Source organism: Globicephala melas, chromosome 15 (assembly GCF_963455315.2).
Source record: "Globicephala melas chromosome 15, mGloMel1.2, whole genome shotgun sequence".
Lineage (NCBI taxonomy): Eukaryota > Metazoa > Chordata > Mammalia > Artiodactyla > Delphinidae > Globicephala > Globicephala melas.
In genome coordinates this window covers 7,969,529-7,995,929 of record NC_083328.1, presented here as the reverse complement: position 1 = coordinate 7,995,929, position 26,401 = coordinate 7,969,529, and the positions used below count along the sequence as shown (strand labels likewise).

At 49.7% G+C, this 26,401-nt stretch overlaps 1 protein-coding gene across 6 annotated transcripts in view; it reads right to left on the bottom strand.

Annotated features, from left to right (window-relative positions):
- Positions 1 to 26,401, bottom strand: part of CUX1 (cut like homeobox 1) — a 372,569-nt gene that overhangs the window by 116,355 nt on the left and 229,813 nt on the right. For all 6 annotated transcript variants that reach the window (XM_030872090.3, XM_060285751.2, XM_060285750.2 and 3 more), the window contains exons 6-8: positions 22,835 to 22,958; positions 18,684 to 18,760; positions 17,158 to 17,224 (exon numbers count right to left, since the gene is read on the bottom strand). In XM_030872090.3, the coding sequence (XP_030727950.2) occupies positions 17,158 to 17,224; positions 18,684 to 18,760; positions 22,835 to 22,958 (268 nt within the window). The remainder of the gene's footprint in view (positions 1 to 17,157; positions 17,225 to 18,683; positions 18,761 to 22,834; positions 22,959 to 26,401) is intronic.

The window sequence follows — 26,401 nt, the reverse complement described above, 5'->3', positions numbered from 1 at the left end:
CCTGCAGTGGAAGCGAGGAGTCCTAACCACTGGACCACCAGGGAAGTCCAATAGGTTCTCATTTAATCTGATATTCAAAATTCAGAAAAGGTTACAGTGAAAGAGCGTCTCTCTCCCTGTCCCCCAGATCTCCTTCTAGACATTCAAATTTTGTGTGTGTGTGTGAATGCACAAGCAGATGTAGCATACTAGACACACAGTTCTGAACCTGGCTGTTTTCACTGAATCACATACGTAAAAGACCTTTCCATAGCACTATATAAGAGCTTCCGCATTCATTGTTTAAAGAGTAATAAAAGACAGACTAACCTAGCAATTAAAACTCAGATGGATTCTAGAAGACCAGAGCAGAGGGCTTTAGTGGTCTTCACCCAGCCCTGGCCCAGCGAGCCCTTCACATCACTTTGGAGCTTCTCAGACCCTGGGGTTCCCCCAGGCCACCGAGTGAACTCTGCCAGCCTTGAACCAGCAACCTGGCTGCCTCCTGAGAATTATGAATCAGAAAACCCCTCATCTGGTATTTTCACACTTGGCCCTGGGACTCCTCAAAGGTGTGCTGGAGACCACACAGCAGAGCCTCACAGAGCTGCCTGGGATGGGCAGGCGGTGGGGACAGGAGTGGTGGCCGCGCCGGCTGCAGCCATCATCCATGCCGTGAGCGTGTACCTTCCACCTGTGCCCTCACCTTTGCTGGCTCTAAAGACACGTTCTGGGTGGGAGGGAGGGAGACGCGAGAGGGAAGAGATATGGGAACATATGTATATGTATAACTGATTCACTTTGTTATAAAGCAGAGACTAACAGAGCATTGTGAAGCAATTACACTCCAATAAAGATGTTTAAAAAAAAAAAAAGCCACGTTCTAACAAATAATGTTCCAAGAATCTCGCTCTTTAGACCCTTGGGTAAGGGGTGGGACGTAGCGGCTGTGTGAGAGCCCTAAAGGCAATGACCCGAGACGATGAGGGGAAGGTGTCCGCACATCCCGGCACATTAACTCAAGGATGACTCAGATGCTTGCTGTGTGCCAGGCACAGCCCCAGACCCTTGGATCCCAGAGATGAGCCCCCGAGGAGCTCCCATTCTGGTACGTCAGACGGGAAGATCAGACGCTGGGTCTGACACACCTGGTGGCCCGTAGAGGTGAGCACCTGAGCACTGGGACAGAGATAAGGGGTCCCAGGGGAGGCCATCAGAGCGCTGTCCTTTTGTCCTTATTTGGACAACTCTTTCCTTAAACCAAAAATCAACGATCAAACAAGAGCAACTGGATCGGAGTTTCCCACAGTGTGGTCAGCAGACCCCACGTGCGTGGAGTGCCGAAGAGTCCTGGGTCCCCTCCCAGACCTACTGAGTCAGACACCCCGGGGTGTGGCCCAGGGATCAGCATTCTACACCAATGCTCTGAGGAATCCACTCAAGTCCAGGAGTCACTGACCTGTGTGACGAGGGGCGATTTACCGAATTCCAGTGCCTCCAAAGTAGGGGCTGGAGCTGCAGTGTCACAGGTTGCAGATGTGCGGGACCTCCCCGGCACCGCACACCCCGCCCTTCTAGAAGGCGTCTGCAACTGCCATCTATTTTCTCGTCTGACCGGACTGGGGGAGTTCTATGTTTCAGCACGAGCCTTCTCACGTCGGGGCCGGGCCCGAGGTTCCCGCTCATTTAAAATAATCTGAGTAGATGCCCATAATAAAGACGAATAGCAGAGCAAGCACACACGGGTTCCATTTAAACACCGCACAGAGCAGAGCCCCTGCTACAGGCTGTGACGTTTAATTCTCAGCCAAGTGACTCTCCCTGACCACCCACCTCAGCCAGCCGCTCCCGTCCCCTTCATGCCACGCCCCCTTCCTTTTACTTGCTTTAATTTTCTTGGCAGGACTGGACACTAACTCAACTTTTATTATTATGTGGCAGCCGGCTTTTTGCTCAGAGACTGCTTCCAGGAGAGCAGGCCCTCTGTTTGCATTCATCCAGGGAACATCTTTCAAGTGCCCAGCAGGCCCTGTGCTAGGCACTGGGGACACAGTGGTGAACACGGTAACACGATTCACGGAACCTGGAGCCTGGTGAGTAGAGAGAGCTCAGCACACCAGGAAACACAGGGTGTGGGAAAGAGGACAGAGCCCGCCAGGAGGAGGCCATCAGGGATCCGAGAGCAGTGACGGGACCAGCTTACAATGTGGGAGGATCACCCTGGCCGCCCCTTTGCCAGGTGTTATGGGAAAGATCAGGACTTGGTCTTCGTCTGGGTGCAGCTGAGATGACGCCTAAGGGCAGCTGCTGAGCCTGGAGGTGAAGGGGGAGGTTTGGGCTGGAAACATGAGCACAGGAGTCAGCGCCAGGGAGATGGAATTTAGTTACAGCAGTGAGTGAGCCTCCCAGGGAGAGGGTTAAGCAAGTGCAAAGACTGAGCCCTGACGCACCATGACCCCACCAGTGCCCGAACAGTGCCCTGTGCAAAGGAGGCCCTCAGGAGACACTTACTGAATCGACGACATAGGTGGCACTGACACCTATGACATAGGTGACACGGCCTGATATAGGTGGCACTGCCTCCATTTTTATGAAAGGAGAAATGTCCCTTAGCTTGGACTGAAAATACACTTAACGCCTCCTGTTCATTACCACTGCCGGCCGCAGGCTCTCTGATGCTTGTCCTTTTCCCGTGGCTGACTTAAAGTCACGGCCCATGTCATGCTAATGGTGTATGCCCTCCGGTGACCTAAATACCCACGTCGCCTCACACGGGGGTCGAGGTGTGTGAGGTGCAGACCCCGGGGGGCCAGCAGGCATCCTCGGTCCCTCAAGGAAGCATTCACACCACAGAGCCAGCAGGGACCACCTGCTTCCGTGCATGTGCAGATCTGACCCAGGCCCATCTCAGCCCCAACCATTTCCTACCCGGAAAAGGTAGGTTTTATGAAAACCACGTGAACAAACTATTACTGGGAGCCTGTGTAATGTAGGAAGCACTGTGCAAAGTGCCAGGGCAAAAAATTAGGAAGGTCCAGTTGCCACCCTCAAGACGCCGCCAATCTGACGAGGATGCTTGACCTTTCTGGTGCCGTGGTCCCTCTGGTGAAGAGAATGGACCTCCTTCCTGGAATAATGTTTTAAATACATCAGTCTACTGGGGAAAGTAAATATTTGGAAGTGCATTTACTACAATACTAGAAAACCCCCAAGTCTGTGATCTAGTAACAGATGTTCTTTTTTTTTTTGCGGTACGTGGGCCTCTCACTGTTGTGGCCTCTCCCGTTGCGGAGCACAGGCTCCGGACGCGCAGGCTCAGCGGCCATGGCTCACAGGCCTAGCCGCTCTGTGGCATGTGGGATCTTCCCGGACCGGGGCACGAACCCATGTCCCCTGCATCGGCAGGCGGACTCTCGACCGCTGTGCCACCAGGGAAGCCCACAGATGTTCTTTTTTTTTTTTAAAAAAATATTTATTTATTTATTTGGTTGCACCAGGTCTTAGTTGTGACAGGCAGGCTCCTTTTGCAGCTCCAGGGCTCCTTAGTTGCGGCACGTGGGCTCCTTAGTTGTGGCATGCGAACTCTTAGTTGCGGCACGCATGTGGGATCTGGTTCCCTGACCAGGGATCGAACCCGGGCCCCCTGCATTGGGAGCGTGGAGTCTTATAGACACTGGACCACCAGGGAAGTCCCCGTAACAAACGTTCTTCTTTTCTGATGCGCCATATAACGAATCTCGTGGCAGGTCTAAGAACTACTGACATTTTGAAGCAGCGATGGAGATAACCAGTCTTTGAGGTATCTGCAAGGACTGTGATGTGATGTGAAAATACTAGGATTTCCGCTTGCAGCAAAGTCACAGGTGTGTTCTTGTTCTGGTCTGTTGACTTGATTTGCAATGGAAAGAAATGCTACATTGCAGTCAGATTTAGTGAAAATCGAGACCCCTGAATTCTCTCCATGGAATGGGAGAGACCAGAGCCCCCCTCTCACAGGCACACAGAGGCTGTCAGTGTGGGCGCAGGAATGGGGCGTGCAGGGAGAGGGATGCAGGAACGGGGGCTGGAGGGGCAGGGATGTGCTTGTGAAGAAAGGCTGGTAGCTACATATCGGGATGTGGGAGCATGGTGAGCTGGGGAAAGGCCCACGATTCTACCGAGGGGGTCAGAATCGGTAGGAAATGAGGTTATGAAGGCAGAGCTGTGTCATGAAGCATCTCGGGCGCCGTGGCATCATTTTTTCAGTGGTGGCAAGAAAGAACCGTGGAGATTCTAAGGACTCATTTCAACAGAATCAAATTTATATTTTGGAAAGATACTTTTAGCAGATACTTGGAGGATGGCTTAGTCCAGGGAGAAATTGGCAGCAGGGAGATCCGATGTTAAGATATTGAAGGAGCGAAGCCAAGGGATGAAAAAAGCCCAGTTATTGCAGTGACAGTGGAGACAAAGACTTGAGGAATGAGAAGGTCTCAAGGAAGTGTAATTAATATGGATTAGACAGCAGGGACAAGGAGGACCTTCCGTCTCTGGAATAAAGGAAGACCACGTATGCTCGAGGGAGGGAAAAAAATGGAAGGGAAGCTGCCTGCAGGTTAGAGGGAAGTCAGAAGGGATCATGAGTTTGCTTGAGTTTGAGATGCCTATGTCTAGCAAGGAGTTGGATTTGAAAATATAAAGCTTTCTTTACTGTACAGTAGAAACTAACACAACATTTTAAAGCAACTATACTCCAATAAAAACTAAAAAAAAAAAAGAAAATGGAGAGCTTTCTCTTTGGGTATTAAATTTTTTCTTATTGCTTTGTAAGGGCTCTTTATATATACAGGCATACCTCGGAGATACTGAGGTCTTGGTTTCAGACCACCGCCATAAAGTAAATACTGCAATAAAGTGAATCACACGAATTTTTAGGTTTCCCAGTGCAAATAAAAATTATGTTTACACTAGACTGTGGTCTGTTACATGCACAACAGCATTATGTCTAAAACACGTACATATTTTAATTGAAAAAATACTTGAACGCTAAAAAAATGCTCACCATCATCTGACCCTTCAGCGAGTCGTAATATTTTTGCAATGGTAACATCAAAGATCGCTGGCCACAGATCACCATAAGAAATAAAATAACGATGAAAAAGTCTGAAATTTTGAAGTCTGAATTACCAACGTGTGACAAAGAGACACAAAGTAAAGCAAATACTTTTGGAAAATGGCACCAATAGATTTGCTCGATGCAGGGTTGCCACAAACCTTCAATTTGTGAAAATGCATTATCTCTGAAGCACAATAAAGCAAAGTGCAATAAGACGACGTGTGCCTGTATACACACACACACACACACACACACACACACACACACTCACACACACACACACACACACACTCTCTGTCATACACAAGGCAAATATTTTTGCCAGTTTATCTACCAGTCAGTCATCAATCACCAGCAGGCTGTGAGTTTCCTGTGTGAGCTCTACCTTTGCCATGGTGCTTAGAAAGGGTTTCCCCACCCCCACATTATAAAAATATCCATCGACAATTTCTCCTAATGCTTTTATGGCTTTGTTTTTCATATGTAAATATTGAAAACATCTAGGCTTGACTCTGCACGGGGCTCTGCCCTGACTCTCGTCTTCTGGGTGTTAGCTAGCTATTCTAGCACCACCGCTGATCGAAGGCTTCATCCTTCCCTAACGCATTTAAACTCAAGCCATTTTTATAGACAACTTTTTCTAAAAATTTTTCCCCTTAATTTGGAAACTTTCAAAAATACAGAAAGCTACCAGAAGAAAGGGCCAATCAACCATATGCCTACACACAGAATTAACCACTTACGTAACTGGTCCTTTTTCCATTATCGACGACAAATTCTAAATTTCTAATTACGTTGGGGCTTTCCATGGAAAACGGAAGTGTCTAATAATCTTTATGTTCTGTAAATCCTACAAACTGGCTTTTTTTCCAGGGTTGGAAAGATCACAGAAATGCATCAAAGTGAAAACAGTCCAACTTAAAAAAGATAAATGAAAAGCTAAAAATATACGCTATCCCATGAAATTTCAAGATTATGCTCTGTTTCTATGCCTAGGCTATGTTGATAACATTCCAAACACTACATAGTTCTAATTTTTTTCTCGCAACTCCTTTAGGTTTACCTTGAGGGACATCAGAGGGTACACGTGTGGTCACTTGGGGGTTAATCCTCACTGACGCTGAATGCCCCCAGTCTTTGCTCTGTTCAGCAGAGCATGAAATCTCAAAGCTCAGGAGAGCAATGCGGCCGGGCTGCCAGAGTGATGCCATAAAGCTCTGCATTAAAAATTCATACTGCAGGCTCGCCTCAGAGCTCGGCTCTAGCTGAAAGGAGAGCTGGTGGGGAAATAGGAGACACCCCACTGTCTTTCTGGCAATTGGAGACATTCCTCAACAAACAGCACCTCAGGAAGAGAATGAAAGGGCAAACAAGCCGTGAAGGAAATCAGTGAGTTCAATTATCTAGCTCCCTCGCGCTTTCCTATAGGAAACTTCTCATTCTGAAGGCTGGTTCCCAAAAGTTTGTTTTTTTTTTTAATACGATATCCCAGGACAAAAGCCCTAGACATCCTTGCCTGTGCCCAGATGTTGGGCACCTCTCTTAATTTGTTTTACACCAGCCCAGGGACCCCCAAATTCTCCAGGACGCGTGGAGTCAGGTCTCTGCTGAACCTAAGAGTTGCCCCGATGTGTGGCTGGAGGGGACCACGCTGTTCTCGCTTTAGAAAGTGGGTCCCACACACACATGGCACGTAGATTTCTGAAGGTGGTTATTTCATGGTTAAGGCACTAACGGTCCTGCAATCATTTGAACTCAGAACTTTTTACGCCCAGTGTTAGCAGCACCCAAATGGTAACTGGTTAAGATTTTAAAATTCAGTCTCTTAGGATGATGATGTGACACGAAACAGTGCACTTCAGTCCACAGCTGTGGCATGCAAATACAGACAGAGGTCTTGTGATGCAGACAGACTGATCTTCCCAGGTCACACATGGAAAATGACGGGGTTCTTTAGGGTTGGAAGAGACCTGATGGTGGGGGAAGTGAACGAGCGTTTTTCCAGTGGGCCAGGCAGGGGGCCTTGCAGCTGACAGCAGTGCCGCAGCCCTGTTTCCCGAGGGCATGCCTTCAGATGCTGCGCCCGGCTCTCTGCGGCGGACTGCACACCGCTCGGGAGGAAACTAAGGCCAGAGTAAGGCAAGGGAGCCCTGCACAAGGTTTCTGCACTCACAGCACCAGGAATCAAACCCTGTAGTGACCCTGAGACCTGGGCTCTTCCCCTGAGGCTCACACCACCCCCACATGCTGGACAGCCCCTTCCCCGAAGGCCCCTCCGCGGATGGCTGTGCAGGCCCTGCTGGGAGAGGATCGGAGATCCCAGCTTCTGGCAAGAACCTGGGTGATAAAGTTCAAGAGGCCGAGAAACGGTCAGGCTCTTCAAACCTGCCTGTGGGTTAGTCCAATCTTCCCGTTTTGCTAATGAGGACACTGCCGCTGCCCAGGCAGGGAGCTGTGCTGGCCACACGCAGTGACAGAGCTGGGATCCGACCCAGGGTCTCCTGACTCTAGGCCCAGCACCTTCCACTGTCCACCAACCAGGGGAGGCTGGGACATCTATTAGATCACCGAACAGCAGTCTGCGAACGGGGCCCTCAGAGAATTCTGGCGTCCCAAACTCCCTCGTCCGATGATACCATAGGGAAGCCACCGGAAGATGCCACAGCCACTGGCAGAATGTAAAGGCACAAAAAGACAGGGCAAGGGTGAAGCTTCCTAGTTTAAACCTGTGCGGCAATGACGGCAGTATGACAAATCAGGCTCCCAAACGAGAGGGAACTCAAGGGGTAACCGTCTCATGGTACACCTACTGATGGGAATACTGTGCGGCACGCATCACATTTCTGAAGAATAGGTAATGACAAGAAAGACATATTTACATGGCAAGTAAAAAAAGAAAAAAAACAAACTAGAAATGAAAACTGAGTATCAGTCTGATGCCATTGGTAAAAAGTTAAAAAAAAAAAAATAGAGCACCATATAGAAAAAAGACTGGAAGGAAATATGCCCAAATGTTAAGTTATCTGTGTGTTGTGGGATATAAGTGATGATCTATTTTTAAAAATCTAGAATTTTCTAAATTTCATATAATAAACATGTGTGGCTTTCGTGATTAAAAATAATACATGTCACATAAAAGGAATTAGTCTTCACTGATGTGGGGCGATTCCAAGCGAAAGATAGTTTCCCACTTCCGCCAGCTTTCCTGCCTCCCTTCAAAGGGCGCTTGACTGGTCAGAGTGCGTCAAATCCCCTTCTTCCCGACACTGTGGAAGCAAAGATGTGCAGTGTCACAATGACCAGTGAGGCCACGGCCCCCACTGCAGCCAGGGACTCCCGGGGGTGGGGGTCAGAAATGCACGGCTTCGGGAGGAATCTCACTGAGGGCAGAAGGCAGCGTGAACATTCCAGCCTGGCCTCCATTACAATTCTGTCTTCATGAAGCACTTCAAAGGTTCAGGTGGCTCCTGCCTTCTTCCTAGACCCCAACAGCTTCCTTAGTTTGCCCTTCCAGAGAGCAAAAGGACTTCCTGGTCGGGCTCTCAGCACTGCCGAGACTGGTCCCTCGGCTGCACCCCTGATCCACCGGTCTCCACAGCGGAGGCACCCGCGGAGTGATTCATTCAACAAAAGCCCCGCGTGTCGATGATGCCAGTGGGCCCGTGGTGTGCAGGGACCGAGGTGAGGGCCCTCCTCTGAGGCAGGTCAGGCGACGTTGCCAACTCTGGGCGGTCTGCAGGGACACGCCCATCCTGTTCCTCGAGCCCCACAAGCAGGAAAGTGCCCCTGATGATGCCCATTTTGCAGCTCATTTGCTGTGCTTTGATCTTCTACAAATTGACGTTTTCTCCAACAGTCCCTTACCCGTTTCCTTTAGCCTCAAACTGTGAGTTCTCCAAGACTGTCCTTCACAGTGGATCAGAAGAACTTCAAGGATCATTAAAAACTCAAAATTTGGGGGCTTCCCTGGTGGCCCAGTGGTTGAGAGTCCGCCTGCCGATGCAGGGGACACAGGTTCGTGCCCCGGTCCGGGAAGATCCCACATGCCGCGGAGCGGCTGGGCCCTTGAGCCATGGCTGCTGAGCCTGCGCGTCCGGAGCCTGTGCTCCGCAACGGGAGAGGCCCGTGTACCACAAAAAAAAAAAAACCAAAAAAAACAAAAACCCAAAATTTGTATAAAAGCACGCCAAACCCAGGTGACAGCCTGTGAACACTTTTCTCTACACTACCCCCTCCAAGGACGCTGGATGAATGTGATTGCTATCTCCATATTCATAAACATGTTTGCACACACACGCACATAGGACAGCTATATGCACACATGTGTGGCATGTGTTTTTGTGTGCAGAGCGTGAGCCATGTCTGTGTGCATATCACACCTGTTAACTCTCCCTGCCCGCTTTACTCTGTAGTTCTAGCACCTGATACAATGCCCGCATTTTAACACAGAGTTTTAATATTAGCCGAAGGGGGACTTCCCTGGTGGCGCAGTGGTTAAGAATCCGCCTGCCAGTGCAGGGGACACAGGTTCGAGCCCTGGTCCAGGAAGATCCCATATGCCAGGGAGCAGCTAAGCCCGTGCGCCACAACTACTGAGCCTGCGCTCTAGAGCCCGCAAGCCACAACTACTGAAGCCCACGCACCTAGAGCCCGTGCTCCACAAGAGAAGCCACCGCAATGAGAAGCCCATGCATCGCAACGAAGAGTAGCCCCTGCTCGCCGCAACTAAAGAAAGCCTGTGCGCAGCAACGAAGACCCAACGCAGCCAGAAATAAATATATATATATATACACACACACATATATATATATATAAAAAGATTAGCTGAAGGGAGGAAAGGTAAAGATTGTCAATTCTCACCGATGCCTTATAATTTCTAGACCACGGAGTCCATGGAACAGGTGAAGAATCCTTGGCACTCAGAGGTCTTTCTACTGGATTTGAAAATATGAAGCCACGCCCTTCTTTCTACGCAGTTCCCAGACTGGGGAAAACTCCAGATCAGGGCTGTACTGCTTGGAAAAGGCAAAACAGATTCAGTCAGTGCAAAAGCCTAGGAAAGCCCTTTAGGGCTCATGCAGGCACTGACTTTTAGGTGTGAAGAAAAATGCCTGGACAGAGAGGGAAAATCCCAGGAATTCTACAAAATGCACACACCCTTTTGCAGATAAGGTATGGGGAAAAAAAGGCATCATTTGTTCCCAGCAAGTTTGATTTCTTTCTCAGGTTTAAGGGACAGGGGTTTCTTTATTCAAGTCCATCCCCTCGAAACCATCAAAGTAGCTGCTTCTCTATTTTTAGGGAAATTAATCTAACCAGGATAATTACAGCAACCCGTACTGGAAACTGATGACTCATCAGAAAGCCAGGAAACAGAAAATGCTACATTCTTAAAGGTACAGCAGGGAGACTCCACTTCCGGACACTGAGGTTGGTCTTTGTAAATGCAGCCGGGGAAGCACAATCTGTCTAACGCGCGTATGCCGCTTACTGAGCTCTACCTGGCCCAGTTTCCTGAGTCTTGCATGTGGAACTGTAATAAAAATAAATAAAAGAGAAATCGGTCTGCGAGGGTACATACCGCGGGGCTCGTGGGGAGGGAGAGAAGACGTGAAACCCTTCAAGAAGGCCGGTCACCCAGGGAGCCGGCACTCCCTAACTCAGCCCTTTGAAGAGAGCACAGGAAGAGACTTTCTAGGCCACGGTGGGAGTGCAGAGAGCACTGGATTCTGAGTCCAAAGGACTGGATTTGAGGCCTGCCTCTGTGTTCCCAGCACTGTTTCCTTGTCTATGCAATGAACACCACAAACACTTCCTCCACGACTGCTGGAAAGAATAGACAAGGTATCATGCACAAAGGTGCCATGACACAGTGCAGAGTGACCCGGATGCGTGCACCGTCTTGGTCCCCGTCGAATCTTCAACTGTGGGCATCCTCACATTCTCAAATCTCGTTTGAGGTCCTCCACGCCCATTCCTGGCACACACGCACCCCCTACCTCCAAAACACGGGGTGCAGGGTACAGGCTCCCTTAAACAATTTCAGTAAAGCCCTGAGCCAAGCTCGCCTGGGAGTTTCCTGCTTTCTCAGAGCATAATGCATTTGGTGATTATACATCGGTTTATATACATGCTAGAGAGTAAATACTCTAAAATGCACCCAAGTGAAGTTCCTCATGAACGTCTCTTTTGTAATGTACTATGTAAGTATGTGTGCATACGATGTGGTTCTTTTTAAAAAGCATACAGGCAAGGAATACAACATGAGTAACCTTAAGAAATATGAATTTTACCGGCAGGAAAGGTTTGCGAGGTGCAAATTCTTCTAAGACTAACATTAGCTATAAAAAATGCAGCATTTCAGTGCAATTCAATATTTTCTTTCATCAGAGGCTCAGAGCCTCCGCCCACAAGTCAAGAGGAATGTAATAAGCTGACTGTGTGTGTTACAACTGAAGCTCCTTCTGCAACCAGGACTCTGGGGGACAGAGCAAAGAGGTGGTCGTGGACTTGAGCGAAAATGGGACTTCCTGCACTTTCCCCCAGAATGCTGGTATCTTGGCTGGGAGGGCAACACTGCTCCCACCGTGGGCAGCGGCCGCCTAAGCGCAACTACAAGCGAACAGCTGCAGGAGACAGGCGTGGAGTCGGGGGGCAGGTGGAGCTTCCAGGCCTCTCTCCCGGGGCCCAAAAAGCTGTCTGCCCTCCTTCTCCAAGGCCATCCCGGGGAACCACTGAAATCTTAAAATCCAACCTGCTCGACGTTGCTAGAATCTCCACGTTAATGTCAAGTGGGGTGCTAAATCTCTATTTGCTAAGAGAAGGCAGAAGATCTGTACACAGCCTGACCAGCTGAGGAGGACATACGTTTTTAACTTAAAAAAAAAAAAAGCTGAGAAATAATTCATTTATTTAACCCAGAAATGGCTATAATCTGAAACCCTGCAACCCTCTTCCACAGCAACTGTTTTGGCAAGCCCCCCAATGTTCCAACAAATAGTAAACTGTGCTTGCCGTTTGTCTAAGGGACCTTGCATTAATAAACATGAAGAAGAGCACTTTACCTCCCACTCTCAATGACAGGACAAAACAAAGACCAGCTGTATTCATCAATGAGGCCTTGTTCTGCACATAAAGGCTAATTACATTTCGCTTCAAGCCTACACATGGAAAACTTTCCTGCTGCTGTACCCGCCACAGCCAGCCGGGCCGGTCCAGCTGACGCAGGCCGAGGGCTGCACCCAGTCAACGGGGGCTCCCGACGGCCTCGCTGCCTTTGACCTGCAGGCTTCGGTCCCAAGTGGGGGCGGGGATGGTCACCCCAGTGACATCTCCCAGGGACGGACAGGCGACGTGGGCTCTTCCAACCTCCTGTGGAGATGATGCCGTTCAGGCCCGTCTAATTTCAGAAACGCACGCACCCGAGCCCAGGGCAAGCTTGTTGGGAACAGCTTCTACTCGTTGACAATAGAATAGCTTACAGCCATTAGTGACAGTGACCACAGCTGTCACCGTGCTGGGCGCTGCACACACACCTCCTCATTACTCTCCACAGCCACCCGGCGTCCTGACTACTATTATGCCCATTGTACAGGCGAGAAAAGAGAGTCACGGAGGTCAATTAGCTTATCCAGGGACACACAGAGGGTGAGCAGCGGACCCCTCCGGCAATCCACTCAAAGCCCACCTTCCACAGGGCCTCCCCCATCCCCTTCCTGCATTTTCTGTCAACACATTTTTTTAAAAGCCCTCCTTTCGAAGGGAGAAGATAACACTGTTTTGAAATGTTTTAAGACCATTTGTGAGATTTGCCCCTGGGGGGCTTATATTCGTAGGTATTAATGAAAAGCTGTCTAGTCTAAGACAGTGTACGTCAGTCGGGCCGGAAGCAGATGGTAAAGTGACAGACCTTTCCCAGAAAATGAAAGCGGGGAGGAATGCGGAGGGGGCAGCTCCGTGTGGGATGTCCAAGATCGAAGCGATTGTCTCCGAAGTTAAAAGAAAGTAGCAATTATTATCTCAGGCCATTCTCTACATTTTTTGTGGCTTACTTATTCTGGGAACCATTTACAGTAAGGGTTTGGCCCTAGGCTGCCCTGTGGTAGCCGTCCATCTATTTGGGAAATGCCGATCCCCATCCGAGCCTCAGTCCAGCCCCTGCGCCCACCATGCCCACCTGCCCTGGCAGGTCCACCCGCCGGAGCTTGGGGCTGGTCCTCCAGGAGATCGGCCTCGCCGCCTGGTGTTTTCACAGAGGGCGCTCCTCCTTTGCCTCTAGCAACGCCTCAAACCCCTGGTCATTCCTTTCAGGAAGGCTTCCTCCAGTCCCTTCCTTTGGCTCCAGCGGGGTGGGGTCGTGTGCACTGGAGACCCGCCATCCCCGGCGCCAGCTCCCTCTCCCCCTGCCCCTCCCCTGGCCGGGGAGGGGAGGAGGGTAAGGTCAGGGGTTGCTGGCGCTGCCGGGATCCCCATCACCTCCCAGAGGTCACAGCTCCTCTCCAGGTGGCCCCTCCAAACGGAGGTGGGGTGAGGCCCGGCCAGTGCTCGCTCAGGGTGCCCGGACCCCGCTGGTCTCCCTCGTCCCCGCTGTGTCCACGTTAAACTCTCTTCTGACCGACATAGCTAGAGTGGGCTGTCTTCTGTGGACACCCTGACGGCACAGGTGCTGCGCTAACTAACGTCCCCTCCATCACAGCAGGGGTCACGCTGGCTCACAACAGCTTTTCTCCCCCGCATCCCTCCACCGAGCCTCCCTGAGGAGGCCTCCAGGAATGCTAGCGCCGCTGACGAGTGGCTCTGAGGTGTGCCCATGAGGCTCGCTCTCTCTCTGCGCCCACGTGCACGCCACACCTCTGCCTCCCCGCCTGTCTGTGGAGACAAGGACCTCCTGCTATGATCACAGGAGGGGACACACCCCGAGAGCACCCATGGCCCCGTCAGCAGTTGGTAACAAGAGCCACAGCCCAGAGGCAAAGCATTTTACGTGACAGAACAACTGACCCCCATGCTTTTTTATTCCATTCTCCGTTTACTCTAGTTCAGTGAAAATGAGCAAGTAACGTGTGGGTTTTCACTCATCTGGATTTGGAGGGAAAAGCAGCTTTCTGGACTCAAGATACGCTGATGTGACGGGAAACAGTCTAGAGACATTTCTCCCCGAGCCCTGTCCACCACCACCGCTTCTCGTCAAAGGCCGGCGGGCTCAGAGTTCAAGGAGAGGTCTGGGGGCAGGAGGCCCGGCCTCTGGTGCTCCCCTGGGTAGCCCTGCTGACGCAGGTGACCCGAGATTTAATGATCTTACCTGTCAGATGACAGAGCTGGCGGCTTAGAAACAGCCCAGGGTCCCTGCATCTATAGATGGTAACTTAGGACAAGACTGAAGACTGAAAATCAGCCCGACATCTCCAGGCACCTCTGACCCCTCCCAGGAAGCAGGATGACCTGGGAGCAGGTGACTGAGCTCTTTGCTGGCTGAGAGACGGGAATCATCCCCAAGCATCACCCTGGCCCCGAGCACAGGGAGGCAGGGAGAGGGTGGGCACAGGGACAAGATGGCCCCTCCTCCCTCTCTCTGTCTCCCAGGCACTCCTGGCCGCCACGTGCCCTCCCTAGAGAAGACCTACAGCTGTGAGCTGGGGAAGGTTAAGTCCTTCCTAGACGGCTGTTCTCGGTGCCGTTGCTGCCTCGAGCCCTAAGGCACACCAGTTACGTGGACACAAATTTTCTGTGTGGCTTTTTGGAAGGCCAAGAAGGAAGGAAGAAGTTGTGGCTCTCAGCCAGGGCCCAGTACTTAGCCATCATATGACAGGTGGCATTCCTGGCTGTCAACTCCCAATAGTTTCTGCAGATGCTTGGTGTCACCAGGCGGTAGGTACCCCCCCCCCCCCCCCCCGCCCCGTGCACGCAGGGAACACGGCGGGAGACACTGGCTTCTGGAAGTTGAGCTCTGGTGACAGTCTCTGAGCAGAGGCTTTCAAAATGGTTTTTGACTGAGATGCACAGGAAGAACTACATTTTATGCGGTGGCTCAATAACTCTGTACTTTCAGATTTACACACGAGCTAAAAGGGTCACAAAACAATGCCTAACTTTACTGTGTGCCACGAGCCATGACATTTTCTATTCTATTCCATTATTTTGTTTTATATTCTATTTATTACCCAACTAGCCAGTCGCCACTCGCTAAAGTGACTTGGCGATTGTGACCCAGTTTGAAAACCATGGGCTTAGACGGGCTTAGAGGTTGCGTTCACAGAAGTTTTTTTAAAGTGTATAATAGAGCCAACTTTGGTTGACTGTAGATATGCAAGATGTATCTATGCCTTTCAGAAAGAGATGTGGTTTAACAAAAATAAATTAACAGAAACTAATGAAATAATCCCATGTATCACCCCCGAAGTCATCATGAATTTTGTCAGCAAGTAAGATGAGGTGGATAAGAGTGAATGAATCAGGGAACTAGCACAGCAACTTCAGATCAAAGTCTTTTAGAAAAGAAATGCTATAAACTTAAGGCTAGAGCTATGTATCAGACTAAAACATTATAATTAAAAAAATCGAATTTACTGAGAAAAACAACCTACATAGTAGAATAGAGTCCAGGCGGAAACAGTAGAAAAACAAGGATGACACGCGGGCAGAAGAGGGAACCCGCACACGGACACCGAGGAACCCCAGGGTGACAGCAGCTGGCGTGGTGCCTCGGAGGGTATGTCTTGGGAGGTGAGGAACTCTCAGGCTGTGGGCTCAGAGGGGAGGGCGGAGACGCGCGCCTGCCGGCCCACTGACAGTGATGCCCGGGGTCGGAAGCGTTAATACCAGAACCACCAGTTTTCAAAGCGCAATGTTAACGGTCACGGGACCTTAGAACCGGCTCTTTCTGTACCACCTGAAGTCTCATTTCAGCACACCGAGACGGGACAGTGATCTGGCGGGGTCCCCCGGGATTAGACATGCCAACAAGTCAGCCGGAGTCGCCAAGACGGACCAGGATGTTTTAGTCTTTGCGCAGAAGATCTCTGCTCATGATCAAAATTGGTTCTGACCACCAGACCTGGGTAGCTGGGCTCTCAAGATCTCGAGCTGCTAAACAACCCAGAGCAAAGGTCAAGGGCCGCCCTACTGCCCCCTCAACGTGCCCTGAGAGCAGCTGGCCCAGCAGCAACCTCAAAGGCCAAGGGCAAAGGTGATGGGACTGAGGGGTGCAGAGTACCAGAGCCCCACACGGAGCAGGCGCCGGGGAGGAGGGCGACGCTGTTCAGAGCCACCTCCCCACTCGCCAGCGCCCACTGAGGCCCGGTGTGAGCACAGCAGGAGATGCTTCTCACTGGAGACACAGCTGTCAGGGCTGGGGTGGGGTGGGTGTTGGGGACGCATGGGTTTCTGGGGGAGGTGGGACAGGAAAAAGTTGTTCGGACTCTAGCCTGGTGTTGTCAGGGGATGATCTGTTGCTCCTTCATCTTTCTTGATTTACGTCAGCATTATTTCTTGCTTCCTGGTGTTCCGCGTGGAGGGTAGGCTAGCCACAGCGTACCCGCAGTGCATCACTGATTTCTTCCCCACAAGACCCTTGTGTGATACACCTGCCCAAAGATACACGCCCCCTCTGGGTGTGTCCGCACTCGGACGCCCAGCACCATAAGGTGGGATTTGAACAAATGCACCTGTGTGGGAGTGAAGGCACAGGTAAGAGGTGATGCTACTGGCGCAGACCAAGCTCCGCAAAATGTCCCAAGTATCACATCTTCTCTACACTGGCTCTTTTTCAAACTTTCTTAGACAAAGGCACAGTGGTGGCCAGGCTTCATAATAATTAAGGAAAGAAGTTTCAGTTGGAAGGCTTGTTCTGAGAGCACCAGATAGAGCTTACTGTCACATCTTGGGTTTTAAACTGATGCAAGCAAGTCATGGGAATGAAACCCTGTTCCTTACACCAGCTCAGAGGCCGAACATCTTCGAAACCCCGTACCGCTTTGCAAAGTCAATAAACAGGAGGGTGACGCAGGGAAATCTTTCATGGATTAGCAAAATCGGGTGACACCTGACCAAATAATGTCAATGGAGGGAGCCAGGCAGAGACTTACTTGGCGGTAATTTCTTCATCATATTTGGTTTTCAGGTCAAATAATTCTGTTCGAGTTTTTTCCAGCGCTGAAAGGCAGAGGACATAAAACCATAATATACTAATTGTTCACATTAAGTCAGAAAGAAAAAGTATACATGTAATACATTCTCATTTCAAAGGAGGCAAAGATTGCAAAAGTATACACAGCATCCAACAGAAAAATCCCCTTCCACTGCCACCTCACCTCACCCCATGCGCCTCTTCTGAGATAACCACCGTTACTAGTTTATTGTGTAAGTTTCTTGCTTTTAAATAAACTTCACTATTTAAAAAATATTTCCATACCTAACTGCATACATATTTAAGTGTATGTGTGTGTATATATATATATTTCACACCCCTCCCCCTTCATAAATAGGATGATACCAAAATCTTCTGAGATTTGCCCTTTGCCCTTAGCAGGCATATGGACATCTCTCCATGCTGGGACATTGGCAATGACAGTAACAACTTAGCTCTTGTACAGGGCTTGCCACACGCCCGGGGAGTCAGGACACCTAGAAAGGAAGGTGCTGGGTAAAGAGCATGGATGTTTCAACTTCAGATAAATCTCACTCGGCTGGCCTCCCAAGAGTCGATTTACATCCACGTCAATACTAAGAGTGTGACTATTTTCCTATACTCCCACCAACACTGTAAATTATCAATTAAAAAAAAAATTCGACAGTCTGACAGGCAAAACAATCTTTTACTGATTTAATTAGCATTTCCCTGCCTGTTCAAAATTAACATTTTTTCATATGTGTATTGGCCGCGTGTACGTCTTCCGCAAACTGCCTGTTTTCATCCTTAGCCCATTGTTCTCCTGGACGGTTTATCTATTTTTTTTTGATTTGTAGGTGAGCTTTACATTCTTTGGATATTATTTGACTGTGAATTTGTTATGATTAGTTTCTCCCACTCTGTCACTTGTGTTTTTTTAAAACTTGGACTCTGATGTCTTCTGATTTTTTCCCCCACATTTAAATTAAATATATAGCGCCATTTCTCTTTCAGAACAAAAAGAAAAAAGGCAGGAAGAAGTTCAAAGAAGCGATAAAAACTCAAGCATAACCTTTTTTGGCATCTAAAGTTTTAAAGGTCTGCTATTACTGTTCTCTTTAACTTCACAGGGTAGAAATAAGGGTTTTTCTTGCCCTCATTATTGCTCCAAATGAGGTGTCAGCCCTTGACAGTTTGGTGATTTAGACTTGTTTGTTGGAAAAAGAGCAGGAAGAAAGGATGGCTTGTGGCAGCGATGCAAATGGGATTCAGAGCCTCCCACCTCAACGACTCAGTGTGGGTGACTCATGCAGTCGAGGTGGGGAGCTGTGGAGGAGGGGGTCTGAGGCACGCTGGGGCGAAGGCTCCCTCCCTCCTCCAGGCTCACCACGGCGGCGGCGGTGACAGGTGTCAGAGGGGACCTGGAGGGACTGGGAGGTGGCGCAAACCTGCCCTAGGTCAGCCCGGCCTGTAGCAGCTTGACCGGCAGGCAGAATAGCACACCTGTTTGCAGAGTCTGGACTTTATGTTCGGCTTCTTCCAGCTTTGAGGTGGTGGACATCTGGGTCTCCTGCAGTTTTCTGAAAAGGAAGAGGAAGAAGCCAGATTGGTCATCTTGTTTAGCAACTCACACATCTTGTGTGTTCTGGAGCTACGGCGATGAGCCATCTTCGCACGGCTGGTGAGAGGCTCGCGGCCGGTTACAACTCGTAATGCCAGGAGCCCTGATGCCTTGCTCTTTAACACCCAGACTTTGTACCCGCACATCACACGAGGGGAGGTGTATTTCCCGTGGGACTTGACGTGAGGCAACTGATCTAGAAGGTTATCCTAAATGTAGCTTGTTCTTGAAATGCCAGATATTAAAAAAAAAAAAGGAAGAAAAACCATCATCACGCACTCATTGTTTCCTGAAGTTAGCCCAAGAAGAACGATACATTTACATTTTGCTGACACAATGAAGGAATTTGCTGGAATAAAGGATGTACTGAAGAGATTCGACAGCTGTTCCGTTTCTGTTGGAATGGAATGCAAATGCAACTCTAATACCTAATGGGGACGTGCGGAATGTTTGCAGCCACATTCCACGTATTTATATTTCCCATGATCTCCAAATGAATTCCCTGGTCAATAAATAGCATTCCTTCCTCCTCATCGGCAGAAAAATCTCTAAAAATAAGTTTATTATTTTTACATCATATGAATATAACACATGCTCTCATAAAGAAGAAACCTGGGAATACGGAAAAGCAGAAATGGTACAGTTAAAAAAGGCACCCAAATTTATGGAAATCTATGGAAAAGCACTGCTTGCGCTTGCATATATTTCAATTATAAAACTAATAAATGCTCTGCGTTAAAAAAAAACGAAAAAAACCACCACCACAAATACCATAAGAGCATGGAAGGTAAAATGTCCTTTCCCTTGGGCTCCACCGGCACTCCTCAAAGTTCTTTTGTAGCTCTCTAGAATTTTTCTTTACTTTTTTTTTTTAATACAATAAAGGGCTTCCTCATTTTTTTTTCTTTTTTTAAAATAAATTTATTTATTTATTTTATTTTTGGCTGCGTTGGGTCTTTGTTGGGGCGTGCGGGCTTTTTCTAGCTGTGGAGAGCTCTTTGTTGCGGTGTGCGGGCTTCTCACTGCAGTGGCTTCTTTTGTTGCGGAGCACAGGCTCCAGGTGCGTGGGCTTCAGTAGCTGTGGCTCGCGGGCTCAGTGGCTGTGGCTCGCGGGCTCTAGAGCGCAGGCTCAGCAGTTGTGGCGCACGGCCTTAGTTGCTCCGCGGCATGTGGGATCTTCCTGGATCAGGGCTCGAACCCGTGTTCCCTGCATTGGCAGGTGGATTCTTAACCACTGCGCCACCAGGGAAGTCCTAGAATTTTTCTATACGTATAGAAATACAATGTAATATGTAACATACTGTAGCATAATATAAACTCAGATGTGATATATTATAGTGTAATAAACACTCCCCGCCCCTTTCTTTTAATACTAAAGGGATCAGAGCACACATGGTATCCTGCAGCTAGCTTTTTCACTTATCTCCGTACTGTGGAACTGTTCTACCCCAGCATATGTAGTTCGTCCTCATTCTTATTAAACAACTGACTTAACCAAGCCTCTATGGACATTTAGATGGTTTACCACCCGTTTCTACTGAACAATTCCACAATGATCATCATAGGTACTGGTGCATAATTCTGACAATGAATCTGTTGGATAAAATTCTAACAGAGGAACTACACTGGTGAAAGGGTATGTGCAACTGTTTTTGTTGTTTTGATAGATATTGAGAAACTTTCCAACAAAAAGCCTCACCAGTTTAAACTCTTGCCAACAGCATTTGAGAGTGTTCTGCTGTGCCAACACTGGATAAAATTAAACTTAGTTTTAGTCTGGAGTAAAGCTGAGAATTTCTCTTTGTATGAACTGTCTGCTCAACTCCTTTACCCATTTTTTGCAGCGCTGGGTTTTTTTCTTATTAATTTGTAAGAGTTCTTTGTTTATAAAGAAAATTAGCCCTTTTTCTTATGTGGTGCAAATATTTCTTCCCAGATTTTTGATGGTTTAAAAATGTTGTCCACTGTTACTTGTTTTCAAAAGTCTGTGTGAAATTTTAGGCAGCTGCATTTATGTACCTTTTCTTTTATGTTTAGAAAGATCTCTCGATTCCAAAATTATTAAAAACAAAGTAAATGCGCACGTTTTCTTCCAATACGTACATGATTTAATTACTAATACTTAAATCCTAATCTGTTTCAATTTTTTGGTGTAAAGAATGAGATAAAGATCTAGCTTCATCCCCCACCCCCAGTGGTCAGTTATTTGCATCTTTTAATATAATCAATCCTTTTACCTAGTTTGAAAAATCAACTTAATAATATTAAAGTCCTATAGAAATTTATTTCCCTACTTTTGTAACGCATAAGTTTGCTCTCTGCAGATGTAATCACGCTGTCTATAATTCAGTATCATGCATTTTTCACTTCGCATTATGCTGGATACATTTCTGGTATAATTGCAAATTCAACAAAACTATTAGTTTATAATGGCTGTATAACATTCCCGTTAGGGGTGGACACTTTTACGCACCCATTTCCTGTTGGCGAGGCATTTCAATGGCTTGCATTCCCCCCTCCCCTCCATTATCAGTAATATGGTGAGAAATCTCTTTGGGCACAGAGTGCTTTCCTAGGAGACATATTTAGTGCCAGTTCCACGTCTGCTGGGTCAAGAACCCACATCTGCTGGGTCACAGAACCCCGACTCTGTGGGGCTCACTTTCTTCCCAGGGGCTGTACCCAGCCCTGCTCTCCCAGCAGCGTAGATGTGACATCCCCTGTAGATCTGGGCTTGGCCCCGAGGGACTGGCTTTGGTCCTGCAGTGAGGGCTTTGGGAGGCCAAGTCTGAGCGCAAAGGGAGGCCAGGGCCATAGCGGTGGGTCAGGCTCTGCCCCCACCTCTGGGTACCTCGCTGGGAGAGTGTGGGCAGGTGCCTAATCTGTAAAATGAGATGGTCTGCTCGACAGGTCTATCCTGGGCACTTGCTGAGACAACATCTCGAGAGGGCCCGGCAATGAGTGTAGCGGGCATTCTTCTTCTTTTCTAAATGAAGCCAGTTTAACGGTGGCCCAGAGAGGCCTTGGTGATGCCCGAGATCTCCACGGAGCCTGCCTCATAGAAGTCCGAGCAGCTGCATTCCAAGTCCACGGGAAACACCCACAAAACCCCACCACGGGGCCTGCCTCTTAACTTGTAACCAGACTTTTAGTGCCTCTCGTTAATGGACTCACGTTTCTTCATGACAGGCTTAGATTTTTAAACCTTAGCGTCACCAGAGTTCTGAGAGATCTGACTCAATGCAGTTTGAATTGGTAAGTTCGACACTCCTATGGTTTTTATAAGAAATCTAACTTTCATTAAGTCATCACACTAGTGAAAAAGCAACTCATTATTTGTGGCAAAGTTTTGGGGGAAGCAGGCCCGTGGAAACCTAACACTCACAGCCCTTGGATGGTGCATTAAGATATCTTGCTGATACTAACTCCTTGGTGTATGGAGCACTGTGAGGTAATGAAAAGAGGCAAGAGACAAAAAAAATTAAAAAAAAAAAAGATATTGTGTGTGTGTGTGTGTGTGTGTGTGTGTGAGAGAGAGAGAGAGAGAGAGACAGACAGACAGACAGACAGACAGACAGACAGACAGAGATGTTAAATATCAAAATTCACTTAAGAAGGTATCAGGAGCTCAGCATCGCCCTGGGTTCCCAGAGAAGACACACGGCAGGGGACAGTCCCACCCGTCTCATCTTACCTCGGGTACCACCCCTATGTGCCAAGCACACACATTCTGTGCTCAAGCCCCGGCACCATGTGGCCCCGACAGACACGCCCTTTGACACACCTGACACTACCCACCAAAGGGCAAGACTGGTACATTTCACTCAAGGTCATCTCACAATCTCACAAATTACAGAACAAGGGACACCTTTGTTTTTCAAACAAAATTGTGCCTTAGAGCCCCTAGGATTTTGGTTTCCAACCTGGGCTTATTTCACAGGTCCATTTAAAAAAAGCTGTCTTGTGATGTGAAGTGTACAAGTAAAACGTTACGTCAGCACGCCAGTGCGTGCAGATCCCAACACGTGCTCACCTCTCCTTTTCTGCAAAATCATTTTGTAACTTTTGTTCCTTTTCGAGAGCTATGGTCTCGGCTTGGTTCTTCAGAGTCTGTTCATATTCTCGGATTTTCTCTTTAAGTGCTTTTATCGTTACCTCTGCAGAAGGGGGAAAAAAATACTCCAGTAAGAGAAGCATGGTTCCATGTGGCTATATATACTAGGCTTTCATAACCTAGGAGGATTGGTGTGTTTTAAACTTTAGCTCTTCAACTCTGACACAAAATCAATGGTTACAAGTCCCTTCGGAGACCTTTTACTCCCTAAATGTTAAATTGAACTTTAAACATTTAGGTTGAGGAGGATCAATGGACTTTGCTGGGAAGAAGAACTATGTCTCTCTAATACAACTTAAGAAAAAGAGGGGGGAATCAACGGTAAAATACAGTATCATCCTATTGACGAGGCTTCAATTAGTCCTCTACTGAGGGGAGATTAATAACATTTTAGTGTGGGTTTAAGTACTTTCTTACAAAGAAAACGGTTCATAATTGTGCGTACATTTTGGAAGAAGCCTACTGACCTCCCTGGCCATGGGCTGCAGCTTTGCTGTTTCCCAAGTGATGAGACACACGGTGCGCTAAGTGGATGGGGCACCTGTCTCCTCGGCTGGAAGGGACCAGCCCCAGAGCCTGGGTGCTGAGAGCACCCTCCACCGGGGCCAGAGTCTGGCAGACCCAGGCTGTGTGTGCAGAACCGACGACGGGCCCAGGGGAGCCGCAGCTGAGGGAGGGGGAGTGCCAGAGGCGTGGGAAGCAGTGCTGTGTGACGAAGCCCTGCAGTGCCCGGTGTTCAGGACGCAGGGTCCCTTGGGGGTCAGGGCCGCCCCTGGAAAGCCCAGGTTCCCCCACCACCAAGTGCGTGTTTACAGCAGTTGCTTCAGTGACCCAAAACAGGAACACAAGAGCAGATGCAACGAACAGGGCAGGGTCCTAACTCAGACTCGTAAGTGGCTCTAGGGTGGGACCACTCCACCTGCTCCTGCCCCATTCACCCCCACCCCCCTGGGCGGGCCAGCCAGCCCCAGGCAGAGCACCGAGGCCCCGGCTCCAAGGCTGGTGGAGCTCTTGGGGGACCGCACCTGCCTGGGCGTGGGTCCATCTCGTGGGAGGCAAGGCTGAGTTTCTTGGTCGTCCCAGCACCTGACACAGTGGGTGCTCGGAAAGTGGCTGAGGCATGAGGCTGGGCTGAGCAGGGTGAGGCCTCGACGGGGTTGTGACAACGGGGCTCCAGGCCCACGCGACAATGTCGCCTGCCAGGTCTCTGCCCATGTAAGTGCTTGGACTGGCGGCCCTTGTTCCTTCGGGCTGTAGCTCACGTCAGCTTCTGCTCCCTGAGCTGCACAGACACGCCGGGCCGAGCGGGAGCCAGGCAGCCGGGCATTTGTACCCACGTGGCTTGGTGCATAAAAGCTAGGGGCTCCTTCGTTAAGATAAGAAACTGGCCTTTTTCATCCAGTGGAACCAGAGGGTTCTCCTCAGAGGAGGAGACAGGGAATTAAGACCAATGACCTTGGCAGGGCATTTGAGAGACGAACAGGGGGCTTCCAGGCTTGGGGCCTGGAAGAAACGCTCTGTGAGCACAATGGTTAACATGGAGTGACGGGGCCCAGGCTGGGAGGGAGCGGAACACGTCCAAAGCGGACACGACAGGTCACCTCTGGAAACATCTGCACATTCTTTTTAGTCGATGGTCAGTGCGGCTGTAAACACGCAGCATTTCTGCCTTGAGCAATGGGTTGGAAACATCTGGGCAGCCCCTGGGCCCTGGTGCTCAACCCAATGGGTTTCTCAGTGTGACCCATCTATGCTCCTTCCAGAGGAGTTTGGGGCACTAGCCTGGGGCTCCCACTCTGTCTGGTGGGGATCTGCCTTCAACGACAGATGCGTTGCCTGCGGGTGACACCTGTCAGAGAGCCAGCTCATGATCAAAGTAGGGTCACATCCAGCCCAGGTGGGCTGCTCAGTGAGCCAGGGGCGGATTTGTCCTGGAGCCTCGGTCTCTCCTCTGGCACCTGGGCCCAGGTCCAGGACATTGCCCTGGGCGTGTCCCAGCTGGGTCCCCTCCGTGTGAGCAGGGGAGAAGGGAGAGCGGCGTGGAGGAGAGGACACCAAAGACCTCTGCTCCCACGGGCTGTGCCTGGGCCCCGTTCACTCACCTTTACCTGGAGTGGGGGAGAGTTACAGCATGTGATAAAGAAACTCCTGTCCTGCTCTAACACTTGATCCATCCACACTACAGCTGTGATGACTAAAACAAGTGATGTGCGCCTCAACCCCTTCCAAATTCAAATCATTTTTATACTGGGGAGAGAAGAGAGGAAAGCGCATGTTCCTGGCAGCGGGAAATCGGTAAAGACGTCAATAAACAGAGAGAAGGACGGGGGGCGACTTCCGGAAAAAGCCACGGCGCTGAGGTAAGAGCAGCTGGTATTTGCTGAGTGTTGGGAACAGCGCATCTCATCTGATCCTACAACAGCCCTTCAGGGTTAGTACGAGAATTCTGCCCCCACCCAAGAAAACGAGGCTTCAACAATGTGAGACCACTTGCTCCAGGTCACACAGCGAAGTGGTGGCAACCAAGGGACCCTGGCCCGGTCTGCTGGCCTTTGGAGCCTTTGTTCTTGAGTCTTGGACTCTGCATTTCTTTCTCTCGCTCTCCCTTTTTTTTCTTTTTTTTTTGCCACGCCACGTGGCTTGTGGGATCTTAGTTCCCCAACCAGGGATCGAACCCGTGCCCCCTACAGTGAAAGCGCCAAGTCCAGTCCTAACCACTGGACAGCCAGGGAAGTCCCTTAGGCTCTGCATTTCATTTAGAAATGTCCATCAGGTGAGGCCTTTGGGGAGGCAATGACCCTGCACTGGGCAATTGGCCCTGGGGCGCTGACAGAACAGAGGGGGGAAGGCGACCGCGTCCTACAACGAAACCAAATCAAGCTGAAGGAGACCCAAGCGGTGGAGCTGCCAAAACAAGATGCCAGAGGCCACCGGAAGGAAACGTGCAGAACCAGAATCCACAGGTTCTCTTTCCCCCGGGCGCTGGGTGGTTCTGACCAGAGCCAAGTCCCGCAGGGGGAAGGGAGCATTTCTCTCACTGGACCCCAAGTTCCTAAGTCCTCACCTCGCTCCCCAGCAGGACCAAACTGTCCCTTGTGTCCCACAGGCTCACAGCTCCCTGTGGGCCAGAACGAGGTGGCATCCCCGAGGAAGGGGCCCTCGGGCCTGCCGTCCTCACTGCCCAGGCCTGGACCTTCCTGCCTCTTCCCGGGTCCTTTCTGCGCACGACCCCTCCTTGCCAGCCGGTGTCCAAAGGTCTCAAAACCCAAGGATGCTTTTTTTTTTCTTTTTTTTTTTTTGCGGTACGCGGGCCTCTCACTGCTGTGGCCTCTCCCGTTGCGGAGCACAGGCTCCGGACGCGCAGGCTCAGCGGCCCTGGCTCACGGGCCCAGCTGCTCCGCGGCATGTGGGATCTTCCCGGACCGGGGCATGAACCCGTGTCCCCTGCATCTGCAGGCGGACTCCCAACCACTGCGCCACCAGGGA